The 21,840-nt window shown below is 42.7% G+C and overlaps 2 protein-coding genes across 4 annotated transcripts in view; one reads left to right on the plus strand and one right to left on the minus strand.

Moving 5' to 3' along the window:
* Positions 1–1,705: 1,705 nt before the first annotated feature.
* BTBD17 (BTB domain containing 17) lies at positions 1,706–11,523 on the plus strand. The gene is made up of 3 exons (XM_039346806.1): positions 1,706–1,846; positions 6,408–6,684; positions 7,841–11,523. Exons 1-3 carry the CDS (start codon positions 1,753–1,755, stop codon positions 8,919–8,921), a joined length of 1,452 nt encoding a protein of 483 aa, XP_039202740.1. The 5' UTR covers positions 1,706–1,752; the 3' UTR covers positions 8,922–11,523.
* KIF19 (kinesin family member 19) overlaps positions 10,755–21,840 on the minus strand; it is a 47,752-nt gene continuing 36,666 nt past the window's right edge. For 2 of the 3 annotated variants that reach the window (XM_039346789.1, XM_039346796.1), the window contains exons 14-20: positions 19,874–19,995; positions 16,707–16,861; positions 14,969–15,074; positions 14,724–14,820; positions 13,788–14,188; positions 12,428–12,587; positions 10,755–11,722 (exon numbers count right to left, since the gene is read on the minus strand). In XM_039346789.1, coding sequence (XP_039202723.1) covers positions 11,568–11,722; positions 12,428–12,587; positions 13,788–14,188; positions 14,724–14,820; positions 14,969–15,074; positions 16,707–16,861; positions 19,874–19,995 — 1,196 coding nt within the window. In that variant the 3' untranslated portion in view covers positions 10,755–11,567. The remainder of the gene's footprint in view (positions 11,723–12,427; positions 12,588–13,787; positions 14,189–14,723; positions 14,821–14,968; positions 15,075–16,706; positions 16,862–19,873; positions 19,996–21,840) is intronic. The other variant, XM_039346800.1, reaches the window with a different exon arrangement.

Genomic DNA, 21,840 nt, shown 5'->3' on the forward strand with positions numbered 1-21,840 from the left:
TTATAGAAGGGACTTGGAGCATATCCAACCTGTTGGATCTTATGAGTCGGACAGAATTAATAGGTGGTCCTGCAAGTAATCCAAGCTTGTGCCATTAATATCTCTCTCTCTCTCTCTGTCTCTCTCTCTCTCTCTCTCTCTCTCCCTCCCTCCCTCCCTCCCTCCCTCTCTCTCTCTCTCTCTCTCTCTACCTACCTACCTACCTACCTACCTACCTACCTACCTACCTACCTATATCTCATCTATCTATCTCTATATCCAGTTCATAACTCAATGAATTCCTTGGTCAACTGGCAATTTGAATATGGGTTCTTCTCTCCCCATTCAATGCTGATAAAAGATGTATCATGCTAGCTCAGTTCAGTTATGGCTGGTTCATATTCCTTTCACGTAACATTTCCGCATGAGCAGATATAATCAGCTGGATCTTCCCCACACTGTTGATCACCAAACTGGGAGGTCTGTTTTCTTGAAAAGACAATAAATAGAGAGTGAAAAGTTAGGATACTCCTCCATGCATAGACTTGTCAATTTTTATTCTTTTATCTCTTCTTTTGTTCTAATTCTGCACATAATGTGGACAAATAAATCTGGTTCTAAGTTATTAGCCAAGCACTCAGTCAATAGATTACAGTACACGGAAGTCTATATTTGCTGCACAGACCAATAATTTGAAACAGTGAATTTGAAACAGTGCAGGAAGCTCTAAATCTCTGCTGGGGTGCTGAATTGCAACTTTCAGAGTGCAAGCCAGTTTTTTCTTGCTTGCTGCTAGGAAGCATATTTAAGCATATGATAGTAAGCATATATACTTACATACCTGGCAGGGGAGGTACCGTAATCAGTCCACACTCTTTCCCCCTATTGTGATACTGTCCAGCTGCGATACCGTGGAAATACACGCATATCACTGTTTAGTCCATCAGTATGTCAGATTTATCTAGAGTGCTATGTGTTGTTACTTGAAAATTAGGCTGCTCACTGAAGACCATGATATGGTGACACACGCTTCATTTGGTAGAACAAATGTAGAACAAAAAGCAGAATGTCCCATAGTTGAGCAAACAGAGAAAAACTGAAGTAAGGAGAAATTTTCTGATGGTGAGAACAATTAATCAATGGAATAGCTTGCCTCCCGAAGTTGTAAATGTTCCATCACTGGAACAGATTGGACAACCATTTGACTGGGATGGTGCAAGGGGCAGAGGGTTGGACTAGAAGACCTCTGAGATCTCTTATAGCTTATAATTCTATGTTCTGTGAAGCCCCGTTGCCAACCTTCAGTCACTGATAACAATGGACCCATCTACCCCCCTATGAAATATGTAAAGATCAAAGCTTGGGAGAGAATTCATTCCTTTGTAACATTCATTCTATCTTCAGTAATTTTGGACCATAGTGTTGGGAAAAAAGAAGTTTTCTAACTTTTTAAAACTGAGATACCAGAAAAGCAAAAGTGAAAAGATGGATGCTCTTTATTCAACTGCTTAGCTTCCAGTATGCTGAGGGATCAAGGTAGCTTTACTCCCTCAGGGAGACTTTGCCAACTGCCTGGGAGTCCCACAATGCCCCAAAGGCATCCATTCACAATCTTAACCAGTTTCCTTGGTAACAGCTGTTACTAGTTTTCCACCAATCAATGGCAAGCGGGACCGGGGGGGGGGGGGTCAGTGTCCTACATAAAGAGTCAGACAGATTAGCCCGTTCAGTTGAGGGCTTATTCCTTCTCTGGACGTTCTCCAGGAAAAAGCTATGGCTAAAGGACTAGGGACCCAGCAGGCTGCATCCCAGCGATGGGCCTGCTTCTTGGCTGCCCTGTCACTCCTGTGTCTGGCTGTCCAAGCAGGTAAGAGGGCAGGCTTCTGGGAAGGGACTCTCCGGGTGAACTTGCTGGGCTTGGGGGTCACATTGTGAATAGTATGAGGGTGGAAACCCAAAAACAGCTAGAATGGGGAATGGCAGAACATCTGAATCAGCAAAGGCTTTTTTAAGGGACGCTCTCCAAAAGTGCGTTAGCCACGTGCAATGCATTTATAATAGATTTTTTTAAAAATTAAATACGGTAGCCTTAGTTTGTCGCATGGCTTTAGCATGAGGAAACAAGAGGGAATGAGTTGGCCTCTTCTGTTCCACAGCAAAGCATTCCCCATTGCTGACTCCAAGGTTAGAAAAGCGCCTGGCTCATATTTACCAACCCAAGAAGTTGTGGTCTTGCTCCCTAACTAGTAAAGCTCCTTGAGAGAGCAATAGTCTCAAGTCAAACCAATGTGTGTGTGGCTTGAACAGAGGGTTCAGACCATGGTGGGATTCAGCCGGTTCACACCACTTCAGTAGAACCGGTAGCTGATTTTTTTTGTTGCCCAGGCCCAGAATGGACTTCCGGAAGTGGCATCCACAAAGAGAGCTAGTTGTTTACATATTTGAATCCCACCACTGGTTCAGATCTAACCTGAAGAGAGTGAGGATTCTCACAGCTTTGAAACTCTGGCCCTTTCAGCTTTCACCTAGCAACTCACTGGGTCCTGAATTCTGATTTAACAGGACTGTACTGAAAATGCCTTGGTATCCCATTTGTCTTCACGACAGCTACTTGGGTTATGGCTGAAATAGAAAAGGAGTTTCAACAATAACAAACAACACAGATAACCTCCGGTATCTTTTCATTGCTGGATTTCATGTTGATTGGAAAGGCTGCATCTTTTATTTCCAATCTCCAATTCAGTTTGATCAGAGCTGCTTTTGTTTCTAGGGGAAGCTAATCCTTTGGCTGAGCTAAAGATTTCTTTTAAAAATACAGTCTAGACCAGACTCACTTGGCACTGAAGGGTGCAAGAAAGTCAAAAGGAAAAATCTGGGTTGAATCAGTTTATAGCCCAACTGGATGGGAGTTTGAATGGGATAAAAAAATCACAACTATATTTTGACTGTATTTACTGTGCTTCCACCTAAGCAAAAAGAGCAGTGATATTGGGAATCAGATGGTGTTGTATTTTAACTCATTTTTTTTGACGTTCTAAATGTTAGCTATTAGCACTTTGTGGCAAGCAAAAGGCATGAACTTTCTCCGATTGTGAACAAAGAGGTGGGGTGGGGAGTTAGAAGTCAGGATTAAAATGAGAAAAATGCCTCATTAATATGCTCTGCCTTACGGCGAAACAAGCATATCAATTTCCCACAGCCGAATGCAGGAAGCATCTCACATAAATATCAAACAAATCTGGAACACGGATATGTGGAACCACACAAAAAGACCTGCAGAGAGATGGACAATATGAGGCTGAAAGAGGACATTGTGTGGTTGTTTCTCTTCTCCTCTCTGCAGGGAAGAGAGTCACCAGTGCTTTTTGTTTTTGAAGTGACTTCAATAAAAGTGATGTTTTCCTAGAAATAACCACATTGGGTGCATTTCTTCTTAAGGAGAGAGACTTTTCCCACCGCACTGTGCCTCTTTGTCCTTGAGAGAGAGAGAAAAAGCGGGTTTTGTTTACTTGTCTTTGAATGTTACCCTTTTATCTCTTGCCCAAGTTGGACTGGACACAAAAACCAACCCAAGAGAAGGGGAATGTGAACAGGCTCAGCTTTCTTTTCCCCAAGGATGGCCCTGAAACACATCTTGGCTCGGTGCAAGCATTTAATTCACTGGACGGCAGTGATTTCATTGAGTTAATGATGACTAGGGAGCCGGAAGCTCAGATCCAACTCCTGAGAGTCATAACGTGAATGCTCTGACACCCTCAAGGAATAGCAGGGGTAACTGCTCGCCTCCTGAGCTGGAGACCATCTGGGGCTACAGAGTGTAATTATAAAAGGCCATCCCAAATTGCAATAAGCTAGACATGGTGAGGCACAGTAAGCCCTTGAATGTGCTGGTTGTCTGGGTTTACTTAAACAGATCTAGAAATGATTACTGCAGCTTCTCAAAGGCCAGGGATATAATAAGCTGCACAAATAAAAGGTAAATAAGAATTAAGGCTCATTTTCTAAAAGTCAATGAATTAAGTAGGTCCCTTGGATGGTTGGAGTCATCCTTGAGCATCTTTAAACACAGTGTTGTTGGGTGCACCAAATGAAGAGGATTTCAAAGAGTGAGCACCAGAAATCATTTCTATCATATAATGTAAATGGATAATGTGCTCTGAGATCGCCTTGCAAGTCCAGATATCATTTATTTATTTGTTTCCTGTCTGTATTATTCTTATGAATAACTCAAGGCGTCAAACACATCTAATCCTTCTTCTTTCTCCTATTTTTCTCATAACAACCCTATGGGTTGGGTTGGGTTGGGTTGAGAGAGAGGGACCTGCCCAAGATCACCTAGCTGGCTTTTATGACTAAGGCGGCACTTGAATGCGTGGTCTCTTGCTTTTTAGCCTGGTTCACATTTATTCTTTATATCTGTCTCGCTCCCTGCATCAGTGATTACTTATCAGAAACACACATACAGCATGCATGCATACACATTTACACTTTACATCAAATCAAGGATAGGTTGCTTTCTCTAAAGACTAATGACTATTTCCTTAGGAAAACCACAACCCTCAGGAGAATATGCATAATATCAATGTATCTCCTTTTAATAAACTCCAGTAAAAAAATGTTGACCGAATCTTTGGGTTCCTTGTGATTCAGAAATCACTGAATCCACTATCCAACACAACATCACTCCTTTCATATAAGCAAAGTGGTTATTAAAAGCTTTATGACAAGGCATTGCTTTGGCCCTTATCATTATTCTTCAAATAATTTTTTTCTCATAGCTTTGAGCTAAGAGATTCTGACATTGGGACGCCCTGAACAAGGAAAAAAAGTCTATCCCTGATTCTTTCTACATGCGGATTGTAGCTGTTTGATTTGTGTATGCTTTTGAATTAGTGTTTAATGCTGGCAATTACTTGGATTAATTTCTGCAGTTTTCTTGGCAAGGATTTTCAGAAATAGTTTGCCCTTGCCTGCTTTCTAGGGTTGAGAGTGACTGGCCCAAGGTCGCCCACCTGACCTTGTGCCTAAAATAGGACAGAACTCATGGTCTCCTGGTTTCTAGCTGGTGCCCTAACCACTAGACCAAGGGTAGGCAACCTTGGCTCTTTTCTGACTCGTGGACTTCAACTCCCAGAATTCCTGAGCCAGCCCAGGCTGGCTCAGGAATTCTGGGAGTTGAAGTCCACGAGTCAGAAAAGAGCCAAGGTTGTATAACCCTGCACTAGGCCAAACCGGCTCTTTAGCTGCTTGATAAATGACAATAATAAGGAGCAGCATATCCTATGAAGACACTGCAAGCAGAATCCATCTTCGAGGCCCTATTGTGCACTTACACCAACTCAAGAGGAGTCATCGTGGTTGCCCATCACCAGAAACCACTACCACACAGCCCAGAAACAGAGCAATATATCTAACTAACAGAATCATTTCAAAGTTTAGGTAAGGAAGCAGTTCCGGTTGTTAGCTCTTTTAAAATTTTATTTATGTGAGGGGTAGAATGTAAACTTAATTTGATGGGCAATGTTGCGTTCTCTGTTAGTTATTAAAGCCAACTGGAGGCACCCTTAGAAGAGTAGGAAGCTTGATTGTGCAGCTAAATTATGATTTACCGCTGGAGTCATTCCTTGCTTTTTCCCTTCCTGTTCTTTCCAAACACCATGGTTAACATTCCAGTGACTTTTGGCAGAAGCAAACTGAGATCTGAGATTCCCAGAGGATCCTTTTCATGGCCAGCAAGTTCTCTCAAGCCCCACTGACTACAACTCAACAGCAGGGCTTCCCATCATTCTGAGTCAAAAACACATGAATATTCTAGTGGAAACTATAAAATTGTCTCTAACAACAAGGACCACAAATGCTGTCCAAGTCCGGCAAAAGAATTGTAGCCCTGTTTAGTCCACTCTGCCTCCTCCAATGTGAAGGGAATGAAGTAAAAGAGAAATCTAGGGAGCAATTTTGTTTTTTTGCCTAATCCAAGAAGGCATGCATGTTTGATGGCCCAGGGACTCCAATTAATGCTCATCAGGGCTAGACAGAATAAATAGCCATGGTTAGCTGGAAATGTAACTGAAAATAATTACCTTACTATGAAATCTTTCATCCTCTACTGAATGTTTAGGTCTCTGCTTAGCTGCATGGAGGGGAACCCTGGCGGGGTAGGATGCCACAGAAGAAACTATGCCATGCTCTGTTTATTTTCCCTCTTACTTGCATAAAGTTTGTTGCAAAACTGATGTGAATTTGCTATGAGGATATGTAACAATGTCTGGTTGCAAAGATATTCTATCACACACACTCTCTTGGAAAACTCCTCCTGGCTTATACCAAACGTTAACAACAACACAGGCCAGTTGCACTGCATTTTTTCCTGTTTTTCTGGCTGAATAATCTCACTGCCCATTCATGCTATTTGGTCCTGTCGATTGCAGTCCAGAAAGCAGATACCATTGGGGATTCCACAGTGGCTACCATCAACCATTCACCCTTACAGCTGAAGCGCCTTCAAGAGCTTCTACTCAACGGGAACTCCAGCGACACCACCCTGAGGGTCCACACCGTTGGCTCCGATGAAGTTAAAGTCTTTCACACCCACCAGCTGATGCTCAGCTTACATAGTGAGATCTTTGAGACTCTGTTGCAGAACCAGACAGTGCTTGACTTGCACGAACCACCTGACAATGTGGCCCTTTTCGAAAAGTTCATCAGGTAAATAGGCGCTTGCCTGCTCTCCATACAGAGAGGGAGGGAAATTTCATGCATTTGAAAGTAGTGTGTGAATTGTTTTCATCGACTCCATACAAGGACAGGTGCTAGGTTTCTGAAGGCAGAGTTTGTCTCTCAGATTTCCCTCCCTTGTGGCTACTGAACATGTTGACATGACCTTGAATAAAATGTCAGCAATAAACAGGTTTGAGGACACTACTTGATAAGATATTAAGGGCTTTTCTGCATGGCTCACTAACCATAGTACACAAGTGTCAAACTCGATCACGTCACATGATGTATCATGATGTATCGCAATGTTTTTTGCCTTTGCAGAGCCGAGGTGGGCATGGCCTGCGTGTGACGCATCTGGCCTATGGGCCACCAGTTTGACACCCTTGCCATAGTTCAACTGATCCTCCTGGGCTATTGCGAAACAGCCTACACTCCTCTTGGCTCTTCCAGGGTTTCCCACCTTCCACTTGCTGTTTAAGCCCTTTATAGGGCGCTGTATTGATGTAAGCCTGGGACACAGACCTGTCCTCTTGTTACCTGCTTGAGATTGCTGCTAGCTTTTTCTCTTACAGGTCATTTGTCACCATTTTTCAGTACTGTTCTCTTTTAGGCAGCAGGAAAATTGGGGTTCTTCTGCTGTACCAAAAGGTCATCGTTCCCATTTTTGTGACCAACTCGTATCAGACCTAGCAGCACAACTCTAGATTATTAGGAATTAGAAAAATAGCAAGAGAAGATTTGGGGAGGTGGGGTAGGGAAGCAATTCTCTTCTTTAAGTTTGGGAGTGCAGTCCTGTTGGGAGAAGGGAAGTGAGATAGAAGTGGCTCTTTAGCCATCACAGTAAAAGTGCTCCTGCTCGCTTAAGCAGAGCAAGCAGCGCAATATCCAGCGTGGGGGATGGCTGGATGAATTTTTTAAAAATGCCCAGCAATTGACACATATCCAGATTTGATACTTATAAGAAATGCATACTACTTGTACCTGCGGTGCTGAATCCACTAGGGAATTGTGTAGATAGCTAAAGAGATAAATCTCACCACCTCTTTCATTCCCATTAAAAGGGAAATTTTATTGTAAAATGTAAGCATGATGATTATTTAATTTGGCATGAAAAAAATGGATTCCTATTGTCTTTTTTCTCTAGGTATCTGTATTGTGGTGAGATCTCCGTATTCCTCCATGAAGCCATCCCACTTCATCGTCTAGCCAGTAAATACCACGTGTCCAGTTTGCAGCGAGGGATAGCCGAGTATATGAGGGGCCACTTAGCTAGTGAATCAAGCCAAGGCCATGTGGTGGGATGGTACCATTACGCAGTGGGGATTGGTGATGAGGCTCTGCAGGAGAGCTGTCTCCAGTTTCTGGCCTGGAACTTCTCTGCTGTCATGAGTAGTCCTGAATGGGCCTCTGTAAGCCTAGATTTGCTGCTATTGTTGCTTGAAAGATCTGACCTGGTTCTCCAGAGTGAATTGGAGTTGTACACAGGCGTAGAGAAGTGGATTACCATATATGAGCCTGAGGACCCTGTAGTGGAGAAGATCCTGAGATCCCTGCGTTATCCTATGATCTCCCCTAGCCATCTTTTCCACCTGCAAAAACAGTCTCTGGTGATGGTGAAGCACTACAGCACCGTGCAAGATCTGCTCTTCCAAGCTTTCCAGTTCCATTCAGCTTCCCCAATCCATTTTGCCAAATACTTTGATGTCAATTGCAGTACGTTCCTGCCCCGTAACTACCTCTCCATCTCTTGGGGGTCCCAGTGGGTCATTAATAACCCTGCTCGAGATGACCGTAGTACCAGTTTCCAGACTCAGCTGGGCCCCAGCAACCATGATTCTGCCAAGAGAGTTACATGGAATGTCCTCTTCTCTCCCCGTTGGCTCCCAGTGAGCCTGCGTCCTGTCTATTCTGACTCAGTCTCTGGGGCCATCCAGCCTATCAGAATTGAGGATGGACGCCCCCGTCTGGTTATCACTCCAGCCACAACCAGCTCAGATTTTGCAGGTGTCAGTTTCCAGAAGACCATTCTGGTGGGTGTCAGGCAGCAGGGCAAACTCTTTGTCAAACACACCTATAACTTCCACCAGAGCACAGACGAAGTTGCCGATTTCCTGATATACGCTGACTTACAGAAACGTACCTCCGAATATCTGATCGACAACTCTTTGCATTTGCATATCATTGTCAAACCCGTCTACCACTCACTCATCAAGATCAAAAAATAGAAGGAAGATGGGGGAGAGACAGCTGGAAACATCATGGGGAGAGAACCACTGGTTGCATTGAAGGATAGCAGGGACTCTACCATTCAGTAGAGTATTAAAGTGTCTGATGCAGGCTCTGCATCTTTAAGTCATACTGGCCCTGTTGGAGAAGCTCTGAGAATTCATTGTATAAAATATGCTTCCTTTGAATCGGAGGACTTTCTTTTCTAGAGGCAATTAATCCAGGAGTGGTGTTCTCTCATCTGTCTGTCCACTGCTTAAGGTTTCATCTCCCTTCAGTTTGAAGACACTCAGGTAGAACTGGAGATTCTCATGGTGCTTTGGAATAGGTAATTATCAAAGATGTCCCATAGCAAGACTTTGTCTTCCTTGCCTAATTAGAAGCTGCCTTATGCTCTCCTTGTTTCCCCATGAAGTTTTGTTCCCTTGAGATAATTACAAACGGATATCCTGACTGAAAAACCCCTTTGGAATTAGATTGAAATCGATGTCTGGTTATTCTTCTATCTACCTTCAGATCTCCCTTGCCTCTTCTAGTACTTTAGATGCCAACTGCAGGGATAATTTTGTTATGTGTGAATTAGGATGTAGTTCTCTGAATCAGTGAACATGCTTCTGAAATACGGATTTCTGCTAGTTTTGTATTGGAAGTGTTATTGTTACTTGGTCTAATGTCTCCTTAGACATGGAGATTCTGCAGATTTTTGAAACCATATAAAGTTCTGCAAAAAAGTTTTAAAAAATCCATTGTTTGTCCTATGACTACTGCTATTGTCCATAGCTTTTAAACAGAACCGAATTGAGATTGGACTAGAAGGTGGAAGAGTAACTAAAATATTACAAAACTGGTTGAAAAACAGGCCATTATTTTTTACACCCTGTATAATTGTGTGTATGTGAACTAATAGCCAGACAAGTATCTTTTCAGCCCTGTGCAAATCAGAAATGTCTATCATACCTACTTCCCATAAAAAATCTCTAATGCAGATTGGAGATCCCCATCTCCTAATACCACATATTCCGAATGATCATAAGCAACTACTGCAAAAAATTTACTGGGCACCACATTATGCACTCCTAGTTTAAAAGGTTTAAGATGCCAACTCTTAAATCAACATTTAAAAATGGCAAATGTGGCAAGCTAGTCTTCTCACCATCACTGTTCCTTTGCTGTAATATTCTTTTAATTAGAGTACAAGACAACATGGCTAGATGATGCCTGTGGAGCATTTTTAACATGATAAATAAAAAACAAACCAATCTTTGTAGATATATTATATAGAGATATCTGAATATCTCTTCCAAGGCTTTCACTACTATCCTTACCAAGTGTGAGTCAGTGGTTTATTTCTTGACTGCTGTTTTGCAGTTGACAGTCCTAAAAGGCAGAAGTCACCCACTCTTTCAATGTCTTCCTTGCTGGTTGCTGTATTTGTTGTCATTTGTTTGGTGTTTTTTATATTTAATCATTCTTTCACTATGCTCCTTGGCTTTCATTACTAGGGGTCCCAGATCCTTTGCATTGTCCACCAGCACTATACCTGAATTACAAAATCACGCTCACCTTCTTCAATCCAGCCTCTCCTGATATATATTCAATATGCAAATTGACTAAATAAGGAAAAGGTACACAGATTTGTCTGTGTCAGTTTTTAAGTCAGTCTTTTGCTATGTTCCATCCGGACTGTGGCTTCCTGTCCTATATACAAGTTTTACATGAGATGTTCTGGGATTCTTATTTTTATAAGGACATCCCACAGCTTTGTGGGGTCAGCATCAGGTGTATTGCAAGAAGGGAGCCCTTGCAACAAAAACTACAGGAGACTGGAACGATTCTGGAAATACTCTGGTGCTGCTATTACATATTGTTCGTTGTCCCACTATATTTACAGACAGAGATACAAAAGGCAACATTTGGGATTCCATCACAAACATATTTTTTTTCCGCAACTACTTGCTGAAAAAAGCAGTAGTGAATTGTTTTGGAAAGAGACTGTCGCATCCAGCCTAGTTAATAGGATCATCTAAAAGTCCGTGTAACCCCAAAGGTAAGTATAACCCAATCATGAAATTAAGGATGGTGCTTGAGTGACAACAGCCCCCCTTAGTAGAGAATCATGGCCTTAGGCAGACATAGCATGGCTTCAAATGTTGTCCACAAACCTTTTCCCCTGAAAGCCGTTGTAAAAAGGTGCTAGTTAAATATATTGAAATTATTTGTCTTAGAACGATGCAAAAGTACAGCAAATGCACACAGCATATCATCTTATTGCCAAGTTACACCAATGCTGTGGCACTGTATCCTCCTCTAACACATAGTTTAAAAACTAAAAAAGTTGTGCTTGCACAATAACGAAACTTCCACGTCTATGTTGGTATTACAGCACTGGATTTATCTAGTGACAGCCTTCCATGTACCCATCCAGACAACTACTCATTTCAATTTGGAGAAATGTAGTCCTGGAGATTAAAAGTTTTTGTGGCTAGAAAATCCTCTTGGCAGCAGCACTGCAACCCACCAGGCAAGCTTTTAAACCTTCTGTTCAAGTTAGCAATTCCCTTCTAATGCCTTTAGCCACAGTGTCCTGACTGGCCATCGGATGCACTTCCCTGAAGCATCTCAACTTCCTTGTGCCCCTCCAGAGTTTAACATCGCCGGTTCTTCCCATCTTTGCCAGGAGGGTTTGTCCCATTCACCGTGACATAGTTCAAGCGTGGCGCGTACTGACTGGGCTGGCTTATTTTCTTGGTGATGCCACTTTGATGGGAAGCAACAGAAAGAGAGGATGCCTCACTGGGACCTGAAGGAATAAAACCACAAATGAAAAAGAGGACAATCATCAGGGTTTGAACTTGGCTACAGCACAAGCCAGGGAATAACTACATAGCCTCTTAACAGTTATCATTTTTAAGGCTGACCTTTAGTACAGCTGGGTCATCCCAAAACATCTTTTTTCTTTTCTTTTCTTTTCTTTTCTTTTCTTTTCTTTTCTTTTCTTTTCTTTTCCTTCCTTCCTTCCTTCCTTCCTTCCTTCCTTCCTTCCTTCCTTCCTTCCTTCCTTCCTTCCTTCCTTCCTTCCTTCCTTCCTTCCTTCCTCTTTCTCATTCAAGTCACTTCTGACAACTTCCTGGACTAGTCCTTGCATTATTTTTGCCAATGTTTTCATCAGTGCTTTGCTATTATCTGATATTGAAAAAGAGAGCAACTGGCCCAAAGTCACCCATCTGGCTTAGTACCTAAAGCAGAACTATAACTCATGGTCTCTCAGTTTCTAGTATTGACCACTACACCACTACAGCTGGCTTTCAGCCTTCAAATGCAAAGTGGTAATGATTCCAGACATATTGCTCTAAAGTAAAAGAGGTAGATTTAGTATGCGCAACTGCAGGACAGACAACTTCTGTAAGGTGGTGGCACTCAAATTCTCTGCTGCAATCAACAAGAGACTTTGCTACCCTGAGGAGCATGAACAGAAAACTGTGATTTGGCTGATGCTCTCACATACCCGAGGAAGGTTGGACTTGTAGAAGCCTCACTCTGGACAACTGCATGGCAGTTTTCCCAATGCCACGGATATTGTTCATTCCTCCTGCCGCTACTATCTTGTGTTCAGAACTGCTTTCTAGGGGATGTCGTCGAGAGGCATTGTTCTTTGGGTCCTGCAGCTGCCGAGGGCAAGAGATGAACACACAGGTTCAGAGGGATAAGGAAATTCTTTTATCCCACCAGGAATAATTAAAGCACACATTAGACGCCATAAACCAAGAAAAACACACTGAGTTTCTTCTAAGCAGTTTGCTTTATTGTTGCTCACCCACAGACAGAAATCTTGCCAAACTAAAACAGACTATTTGCACTATTATATATATATATGCTGAGAATTCCTAGGGAGGAACTGTCTTAACACTCTTCCTCCCCCCAACCAAACTATCTAAACTTTGCTATCTCTTGTTCCTCTGGAATGCAACTTCTCCCACCTGGGACACTGGACTCCATCACACACCTGCAAGGAAGATTTGAGTGGGAGGATTTAGTGCCAGCCTGGAACAGAGACAAGTTATCTGCTGGAGACTGTGCCAGTCATGTGGTCTGAAAGATCAGAAAGTTTTCTGATTTGGTAAATAAAGGAAAAAATGGTCTGATTTTTCTTGCGCAGAAGGCATTCCTGACCTGCTTCCTCCAGATGTGCATGACTCCCACTTCCATAGCCCTATCCAGTTAATTTTACCAAGGACCGTGAGAGAAATATATTAAAAATTCTGGTAGGAGCCAGTTCAGAAGAAGTTATTCTATCGGTCCTGTGCTTCTGATTTTGCATCACTGTGCTTTCAGCAGCATTCACGCTTGCCGTTTATAGTTCCTAAAGTTCCATATGCTGATCTCAGGAGAACTACAGCCAAGGAAGGGGCAACAACTCAGTGCAGTAATAATTTCACTAATGTAGTTTCTGGAATCTCAGAATTGGGGGGAGGGGGGGAAACCTGACACGAGCCTTTGCAAGCCTGCCTTAAGGAGAAAACAGAGGAAGCCTATTACCCCTTAGGACATTTAATCAAGAGTTTAATTAGGAGAAATAATTAGCTTAGGGCACTGGATAGCATCACTGTAGTGGGACAAGGGTTCACTCAAAAGCTCCCTAATTGGACCTTGAAGATGGCAGCAGTACATCAGTACTGGGGTTCTGACGGTGATCTTGCAGCCTGCTAGTAAATTCCTACTTATGCCTGATTATAGCAGAAGCAACCTGATGGGAGTTGGCCTTGGTCCTCAGCTATTGAAGAAAAACCACCAGGATACCATCACTGTCTGTTCTGCTGCGAATCTTAAGCTTAGCTAGTCACAGTGTTGGGATAGGGGAGACGTACCCTCTGGCCCATAACCTCGAAGGAGCGCGACCGCTGTCTCCTCCTCTTGGCCTCTAGAGATTCTTCCCTCTTCTCAAGTTTCTTGCTTCCCTTTTTGTTAACCTGGAGCCAGGGACCAAGGGAGCGCCTGGGGACATGTCTCCCAGGAGCAGTATCCCCAGTACTGCTTGACAGATTGTCCTCGCTGATGGCGTGCTGCAGGCTGGGACTGGCTGGCTGGCAGAGGGCGGGGGTTTCCCGGCAGAGGGCGTCCTCGCTTTCACTCAGAGAGTGGAGGGAGAGGTTGCTGAGCTCCTTGGTTGGCTTCAGCAGGCTCAGCCTGTCGGATTCCAGCACCCGAGAACGACGCCGGGCAGCCTTCACCGCAATGTTTTTGATGCCACTCGCCATCTCCTTGTGCTCTGCCAGGGGAGGAAGCATGTAGCAAAATTAAAGCTTTTTCCTGGGTGGCTTTTGCCAGAGTGCCAACAGCCTGGCAGGGAAAAGCCAGAAAGCAGCTTTTAGTCTGTTCAAAGTGGGAGGGGTCCCTCATTTTTCTGGTCTAATGGGTAATTGGGGAAGAATGAGGAGGCAATAAGACTTTCTAGCGAGTCAATAAAATAAGCCTCAGCTGCAGACTATTAGCAACCTAACTACTCATGGAGCTCCGTGAGGAAACACAGAACCTCTAAGTATTTAATTATGGGATTTGCATCCTGCCTTTATTCTGTACAACTCAAGGCAGCATAACTAATGCTCCCGCCTATTTTTCCCACAACCCCCACTTTATTGTGGTGGGTTGAGCTGAGAGAGAGAGTGATTGGCCCAAAGTCATCCAGCTGGCCTTCAGATCTGAGGGAGGACTAAAACTCACAATCCCCTGTTTCCTAGTCCAGCCCTTTAACCACAACATCAATCTGGCTCTCAATCAATGTCTAGCAAACGCCCGTATCTCACCTCCGTGCATCAAGATGCTGTCAGAACAGTGATCACTGCTGTCAGGGGAAGAATTTTGGTGGCTACCCAGGATAAGCAAACTCTCTTGGGGTGTGTACTGTGAAGAAGAAAAGCGGCAGGCCATGTTAAATTGTATAGCGAGCTTTCACCGAATGTTACAGCTCCTCCCCTAGTGTAGCGGTGAGATCGTGTCCGAATAAAACTATCTTACACATGTTAAGCCCTCTCTTCTCTACTTGTCATACCTCTTGACTGATCATGCCATTGACGTGGATAGGAGGTGGAGTCATCACTGCTGAATGCTTCATCTGCCGAGCCCGAGGACTCGCCTTGAACACCTGAACTGCTTCACTGTTGAGAAAAGAAAGATCAGCGTCTGCTGATTCCAGCACAGCACTAGACAAACATGGCTCCAAACTCCCCTTTTTCTGGGCTGCTAAGTCTCCATTGCAACTAAGTCTCCATTTAACTGGCAAGATGGCCAAAATCAAGGTCATGCTGTTTTTAAATGGAAAACATACACCACAACTGTATAAGTTCTAACAAGGCTTGAAAGAAAGGGGGGAAAAAAACTCCTAAAAGAGTTTCTCCTAAAAGAAAATTCCTGTCCTATCCTGCGATGCAGTCCTATCCACTGGAGATCCCGGTCTGAATTAGATCTGATGAATATCCTGATTGTGACTTGGCTTCTTTTCTTTTCTTTTTTGTTTTAAACCCATTCTCCCGACCTTCCAACAATAGGAAGCTGGTCTTCGTGATAAGCCGTTTCAAGAGAAGTAGGGATGCAGATGGGGTGGGGTATGAATTGAAAAATAAGGAAGAAAATGTTCGAGACAAAGAGAGCAGGGAGGCCGAGAGCAGTGGTGGAGAGAAATGTGAAAGAGAAAGACAAGGCATCTAAAAAAAAGAAAGACAAAAGGGCGTGAAGAATATCTATTGTGAGCAGTGAAGGCCTATGGAAATTTGCACTGGTTCTCTTAATTGGGTCTTGGGCTTTGGGTCCTTTCACTCCAGAGCTGACTATCCAGACTTTTCAAAGGCCTTCTTTTCATACAGTTAGTCCTCAACTTATATAACAATTCATTTAGTGACTGTTCCAAGTTACAACAGCACTGATAAAAATGACTTATGAGCGTTTTACACACTTATGACCGTTGCAGCATCCCCACGTTCATGTGTTCAAGATTCAGATGCTTGGCAACTGGCCTGTATTTGTGAAGGGTACTGTGTCCCAGGGTCATGTGATCACCTTTTGCGAACTTCTGACAAGCAAAGTCAATGAGGAAGCAAGACCCATTGAACAACCGTGTTACTAACTTAACTACTGCAGGATTGACTTAACAACTGTGGCCAGAAAGGTCATAAAATGGAGCAAAACTCATGTAACCATAGAAATTTTGGGTTCAATTATGGCCATACGTCAAGGACTAGCTATATATTTTGGTGGGTGATGCAAATTGGAATAACAACAACAACAACAATAATAACCAAAGAGAGAAGCAGCCTAGAACTAAGGAGAAACTTCTTGACAGTTAGAACAATTAACCTTTGGAACAACCTGCCTCCAGAAGCTGTGAATGCCTCAACACTGGAAATTTTTAAGAAGAGACTGGACAACCATTTGTCCAAAATGATATAGAGTTTCCTGCCTGAGTAGGGGATTGGACTAGAAGACCTCCAAGGTCCCTTCCAACTTTATTGTTGTTATTATGTGGCCTTACTAAAGTGTTGTAAAGTGGTATTAACAGTTCACATGATCTTGATTCTATCCCTCTGTTAATGCAGCCCACCACTGAGTTGGCTTTTTTTGGCAGCAGCTGCACACTGCTGGCTCATATTTAGGTGATTGTCCACTAGGACTCCGAGATCCCTCTCACAGTTGCTACTACTGAGCAAGGAACCACCTGTGCATTTGGTTTTTCTTGCCTAAACGTAGAACCTTACTTTTTTCACCCCTTCTGAAGAGTACTGAACAGATCTTACCTGTCTGATGCTGGAACAAGGGGTGGGAGGGTATTCTTCCGAGAATCCCGCCAAGGCAGCTGTTGACCCTCAGAGCCCAGAGTCTTGACACTCTCTTGGTCCGAGTCCAGAATATTTTCTGCAGGGAGCGGAGGAAGCTTTGGCACAGATGTCTCCTGCACATAAACATTTTCTTCGTTTTAACTGTTTTTATTTTTATCTTTTTACCATTCTGTAAGCCACCCAGAGTTGCCTTATCGGTGAGATTGGCAGGACATAAATTTAATAAAATAACAAAACAAAATAATAAGCAAACAAATAAGTGAATAACAATTTGGAATAAGGCAAAGGTGGAAGAAGTATTTTAGAGATTTTTCTTTTTGAAGGGTGGAATTGAAAGAAATGCTACAGAGGTTAGGATCCAAGAAAAATACGGTTGAAAAAGATAACACAAGTACTGTGAGAATGTTGAAAAATTCTATGGTACCAGGTGTAGGCAGCGGAACTGGGAAAATGTCAAAATAAGGAAATAGTTTGTTTATATGCAATAAAGACATAATGCAGTTGTTATTGTTCACTGTATGTGTAGGAAAAACCATCTGTTCTTGACCATTGGAAAATACTGTCACTGGGAAAAAGTTAACAAAACTGAATGAAAAAAATACACAGGTTATTTGTTAAATATGCCTGGGAAGATGTCTGATAGAATTTTGATCAAAAGGGTATGAGAGATAACAGTGTGCAAAATTCAGGAAGTCTAATATGGCTTTATGCAGCACAGAGGGTGCATACGCCAGATTTTTCAGCAAGTCACTGAGAAATGTATGAATGTGAAAAAGTTTGATTTAGAGAATGCCTATGATAATTTAAATAGGTTATATTTATGGGATGTTTTGCACAAAAATAGAATCGAGTGTTGATTCCAGAGTGTGGTAATAAGTGATATATAACAGAAGTAACGTATATGTGTAAATAAATGGAATATTTAGTGATTGGTTCAATACTGAGTAGGCCATAAAACAAGAATATATGATGCTCCCTTAAGTTATTTAATATATTTATGGATCAATGTGTAAGGAATGTTAATGTGATATTAGAGATGAGTTTATGTTATATATATATCTGCAGTCTATCTAGCATTTTCTGCTCTCTCTTCATATATATGTTAAATGTTTTCTGGTGAAACAGGTCTAATAGAACACCCGGTCTGCCCAAATATTATTTTTGCCTTCCAGCCCCAATCTAGGAGCATTTTGCAGGCTAAAGTCGCTACTGCGATAAACTATTTCTGTGTTAAATTTTAGATTTTGCCGACAAAGAATTACAGGGAGACTAGTAATAGCTCATTTAACACGTATCCTCCCTGGCACAGCTGACAGAAGTGAGGAGAACCTGTGGCCTAGAGGTTAATACAGCTGCCTAATGTGCAAGTGGTCCAGGTTCGAATCTCAGAAGGGTATGACTAGCTGATGAGAGCTAAATAGTTCGAAATAGCTATACTAGTCTCCCTTTGTCGGCAAAATCTAAAATTTAACACACACAAACACACACATATATATATTTGAATAAAGAGAGAGCAGAAAATTTTAGATACCATAGATATTACAAGGCAGTTGTGTTTGGCAGTGAAAATTAAGTGAATGACTGCAAGTTTCACATAAATGGCAACAAATTAGAGCAAATACTACCCATCTGTATTGGTAGAATGTTTACCAAAGATGGAAAAATGAATGGAGTATTTTTAAGATATACATGGTGGGTAGAAAGGTAGAATGTGTGGAATGAATGCCTGTTAAAAGAAGCAAAAATTGCTACATATAAAGAGCATGCTTGTGCTTGTATTATTATGTCAGGAGGATCAAAATGTTAGCTGAATGTAGTGAGAATGGGTTATTTAAGAAATGCACATGATAAAACAAGAATAGAATCAGTAATGAATGAATGTTGAATGACTATTGACTGAGTACAAGAGGAATACTTGTACTCAGTATCTGACAAAGTTGCTCCACTTCACTCAGACTTTGAGCAGATTGACTGGAAGTGGCTGAGACACACTAGAGCCCTCTTATCTGGGAAGAGTTTGAACTGGTTGGTCCTAAGGAAGCAAGGAAAGTGATTGGACCCATGCTCTCCTTGTGTGTTAAGGCCTCCTGGGAGGAGGCATGTAGTTGGGTTGACAATATTGGACAACTTTTGTCCAGTCTCCAACCTATCTTTTTTGGGGGGGAGGAGAAGTTTCTTAAGGGGGGGTTGGTGCTCACTCCAGAAGACCCAGGATTATCTGGACCCCTTTCAGTCTGAGTTTAGGCTGGGATACAGTCCTGAGGCAGCACTGGTCGCACTTGCTGATGACTTTTGGGGTGGGGATGTTGAGGTGGGAATGGTGCAACTGTCCTGGATTTTTTAGTGGCTTTTGATGTCATCAACCATGGTATCCTTCTGAACTGGCTTCAGGGACTGAGAGTGGGAGGCACTGTCTTTCAGGGGTTCTTCTCCTTTCTCCATGGCCAGTTCCAATCCATATTGGGGGAGAAGAGATTATGCCTTAGGTCCCTGCGCTGCAAGGTGCCTCAGGGTTTGGGCCTCTCACTTCCCCTCTTCAATATCTACATGAAATTGTTGGACAACGTCATTTGATGGCAGGGGTGCAGTATCACTGGTATTCTCATGCATAAGCAGCTGCCCATTTCTACCTCAGGCCAGTCAGGTGATGCTATTGTGGAATTGACCGTGTGCCTGGAGGCAATGAGAGCTTGAATGGGGAGGAATCAGCTTCAGCTCAACTCTGGCAAGATGAGTGGCTTTGGAGTTTTGGATGTCAGGATCTGGTGATAAGTCATCTTTCACAAAGGGTGGGGTTACATTTCCCTGGACCGAACTGGTGTGCAATTTAAGGGGATAGCTGGCTTCGTAGCCCTTGCTCAAGGAACAGGTGGCTGTTAAGGCTGGGGAGCGGGAAATCTGGACAAATAAAAAACATATCCAAAGGTATTACTTTGGATGAGGTGAACAGATTTCAACAATGAGAAAAGCCAGGCCTTTTTTTGTCATAGAACGCCCAGAACAGAGTTCCAGCACCTTTTTTGGATAGAACCTTGTACGGTAGGCAAGGTGGGTTGTATGACATGTGTGAGTTCCGGCACCTTTTTTTTTTTTTTTACAAAAAAGCACTGAGAAAATCAATGTACCTTAAGAGCACTAATAGCTGCTTGATCGATGGCTGTCATTCGATCTAAGCCCCCTTCTTCAAGCTCATGCAAGTAAACCTGATACAGTTCCTCCAAGTGGGATGGGATCACTAGGTGAGACTCTGGCAATGGGAAGGAAAAGTGGAAAAGAGGTCACACAGGAGAGGCAAACTTACCACAGAACCTTCAATACTAGTCTACAACTGAGATGACAGTCCCTCGTAGTATGAAGGGAATGGAACAAATGCTATGATTAGGAATGTATTAGGACACTGAGTACTTTTGATGGAAAAAGCATCAATGCCATGACTGCAATAGGCTAAGTCAGGGTAACAAGCTGCAAAATAATCCTGGATCTCAAACTCATGACCTGCACGGGGCCTTTCAGGATGATTTTATAGAGCCAGTATCAATAAAGATAAGCCAGAAAAACAGAGAGCCCCTTGTTTACATATAGAAAAGTACAGCAACTAAAATGAAGCACTATAAGTTCTATGCTGCTTCCTCCTAAGGATACTTAGACACTAGAGATTTTTATGACAAAGTTTGAAGAGACTTCATTATTGCAACCTTCAGGTTAACGAACTAGTGTTGATACTTCTTTCATTATGATTTGAGTTTGACATTCCTGAGTATAACACTGTAGGATGCAACATTGTGAGGCAAAAAAGATTTTACAATTGCATTTGTAATTTATAAGCAAAGGTAAGGCATGTCAACTTGAAAGAAAGAATAGAGACCCCTGTTGTAGCCCAAGGAAGTCTGGGAAAAGAGATGATTACTATACTAACATCTCTTATTTTTTTACACGCATCCTCCTCAATGCAAGAACTGGGGATCACAGAGCCCCCCCTCTATCACGTTGTATCAAGAATGTACATGCCTATATATCCATGGCATGTATACACACACACACACACACACACACACACACACACAAATACATACATACATATACACATATGTAGGTCTCTGGTTATTCGGGTTTTCTCCCGCGTAAAATTGGAAGTATCTTGGCGACATTTCGACGAAGTCCCATTCGTCATTTTCAGGCTGGTGTTTTCGGCTTCGTGCTTCTAGGAGCAATGTGTGATCGTAGCTGTTTCTTCCTTTTAACTGCCAGTGGGGGTATGAACTGATTGGGTGGGAGCTTGGCTGTGTTCTGATTGGGTGGAGGTGTGTTCTGATTGGTTAGGGGCTTGGCTGTGCTCTGATTGGATGGAGGGGTTGGCTGTGCTCTGATTGGATGGGGGAGTGTTCTGTTTGGGTGGGGGCTTTGTTGTGCTCAGGTTAGTCTGAGTTGCAGGGGGATTTGAGATGGTGAGTTGCATTGCTGTTGTTTGGCTTTGTGTTCATGATCATGCCTCATCTTCATGGTGGGTGTCAGTTTGCTTCATGTATGGATTGGAGGGGTTTAAAGTGGCTAATAATGCAGCTGTGGTCTGGCTTCATCATTGGTGTGGGTTTGGGTTTGCTTTTTGCCTGGATGTGTGGTAATGACATCCTGTGTGGTTTTCGTGAGTGTGGGTCTGGTGTCATTCTTTGTGTTTGGGACTCGTTTGTCAATAAGGGCGGGTTTTCAAATGGCTGGTAGGCAGGAGGTATCATCTCGTTTATTTATGCTGTGTGGACATTTTTCTATCTCGATGGCTTCTCTGATTATTCTGTTATTAAAGTGTTCAGTTTTGGCGATAGTTCTGGTCTTTTTAAAGTCAATTTCATGTCCTGTAGCTTTAAGGTGTTGGACCAGGGAAGAAGTTGGTTCCTCTTTTTTGACTGAGTTCTTATGATCTTCAATGCGTGCACTTATTCTTCTGTTGGTTTGTCCGATGTGTTGGGACAAGTGGTGCATGGGATTTCATATACTCCTTGATTTTCTAACTCAATTTTGTCTTTGGGATTTCTTAGGATGGTGGATATTTTTCTGTTTGTGCAGAATGCTGTCTTGATGTTGTGTTTGTGGAGGA

Source organism: Crotalus tigris, unplaced genomic scaffold (genome assembly GCF_016545835.1).
Source record: "Crotalus tigris isolate CLP2741 ecotype Arizona unplaced genomic scaffold, ASM1654583v1 scf7180000017551.9496454, whole genome shotgun sequence".
Lineage (NCBI taxonomy): Eukaryota > Metazoa > Chordata > Lepidosauria > Squamata > Viperidae > Crotalus > Crotalus tigris.

Coding starts and splice junctions, on each gene's coding strand:
- BTBD17 (XM_039346806.1), top strand. CDS start 1,753: ATGGCTAAAGGACTAGGGACCCAGCAGGCTGCATCCCAGCGATGGGCC. Junction 1,847..6,407: donor GTGTCTGGCTGTCCAAGCAG/GTAAGAGGGCAG, acceptor TGTCGATTGCAG/TCCAGAAAGCAGATACCATT. Junction 6,685..7,840: donor CTTTTCGAAAAGTTCATCAG/GTAAATAGGCGC, acceptor TTTTTTCTCTAG/GTATCTGTATTGTGGTGAGA.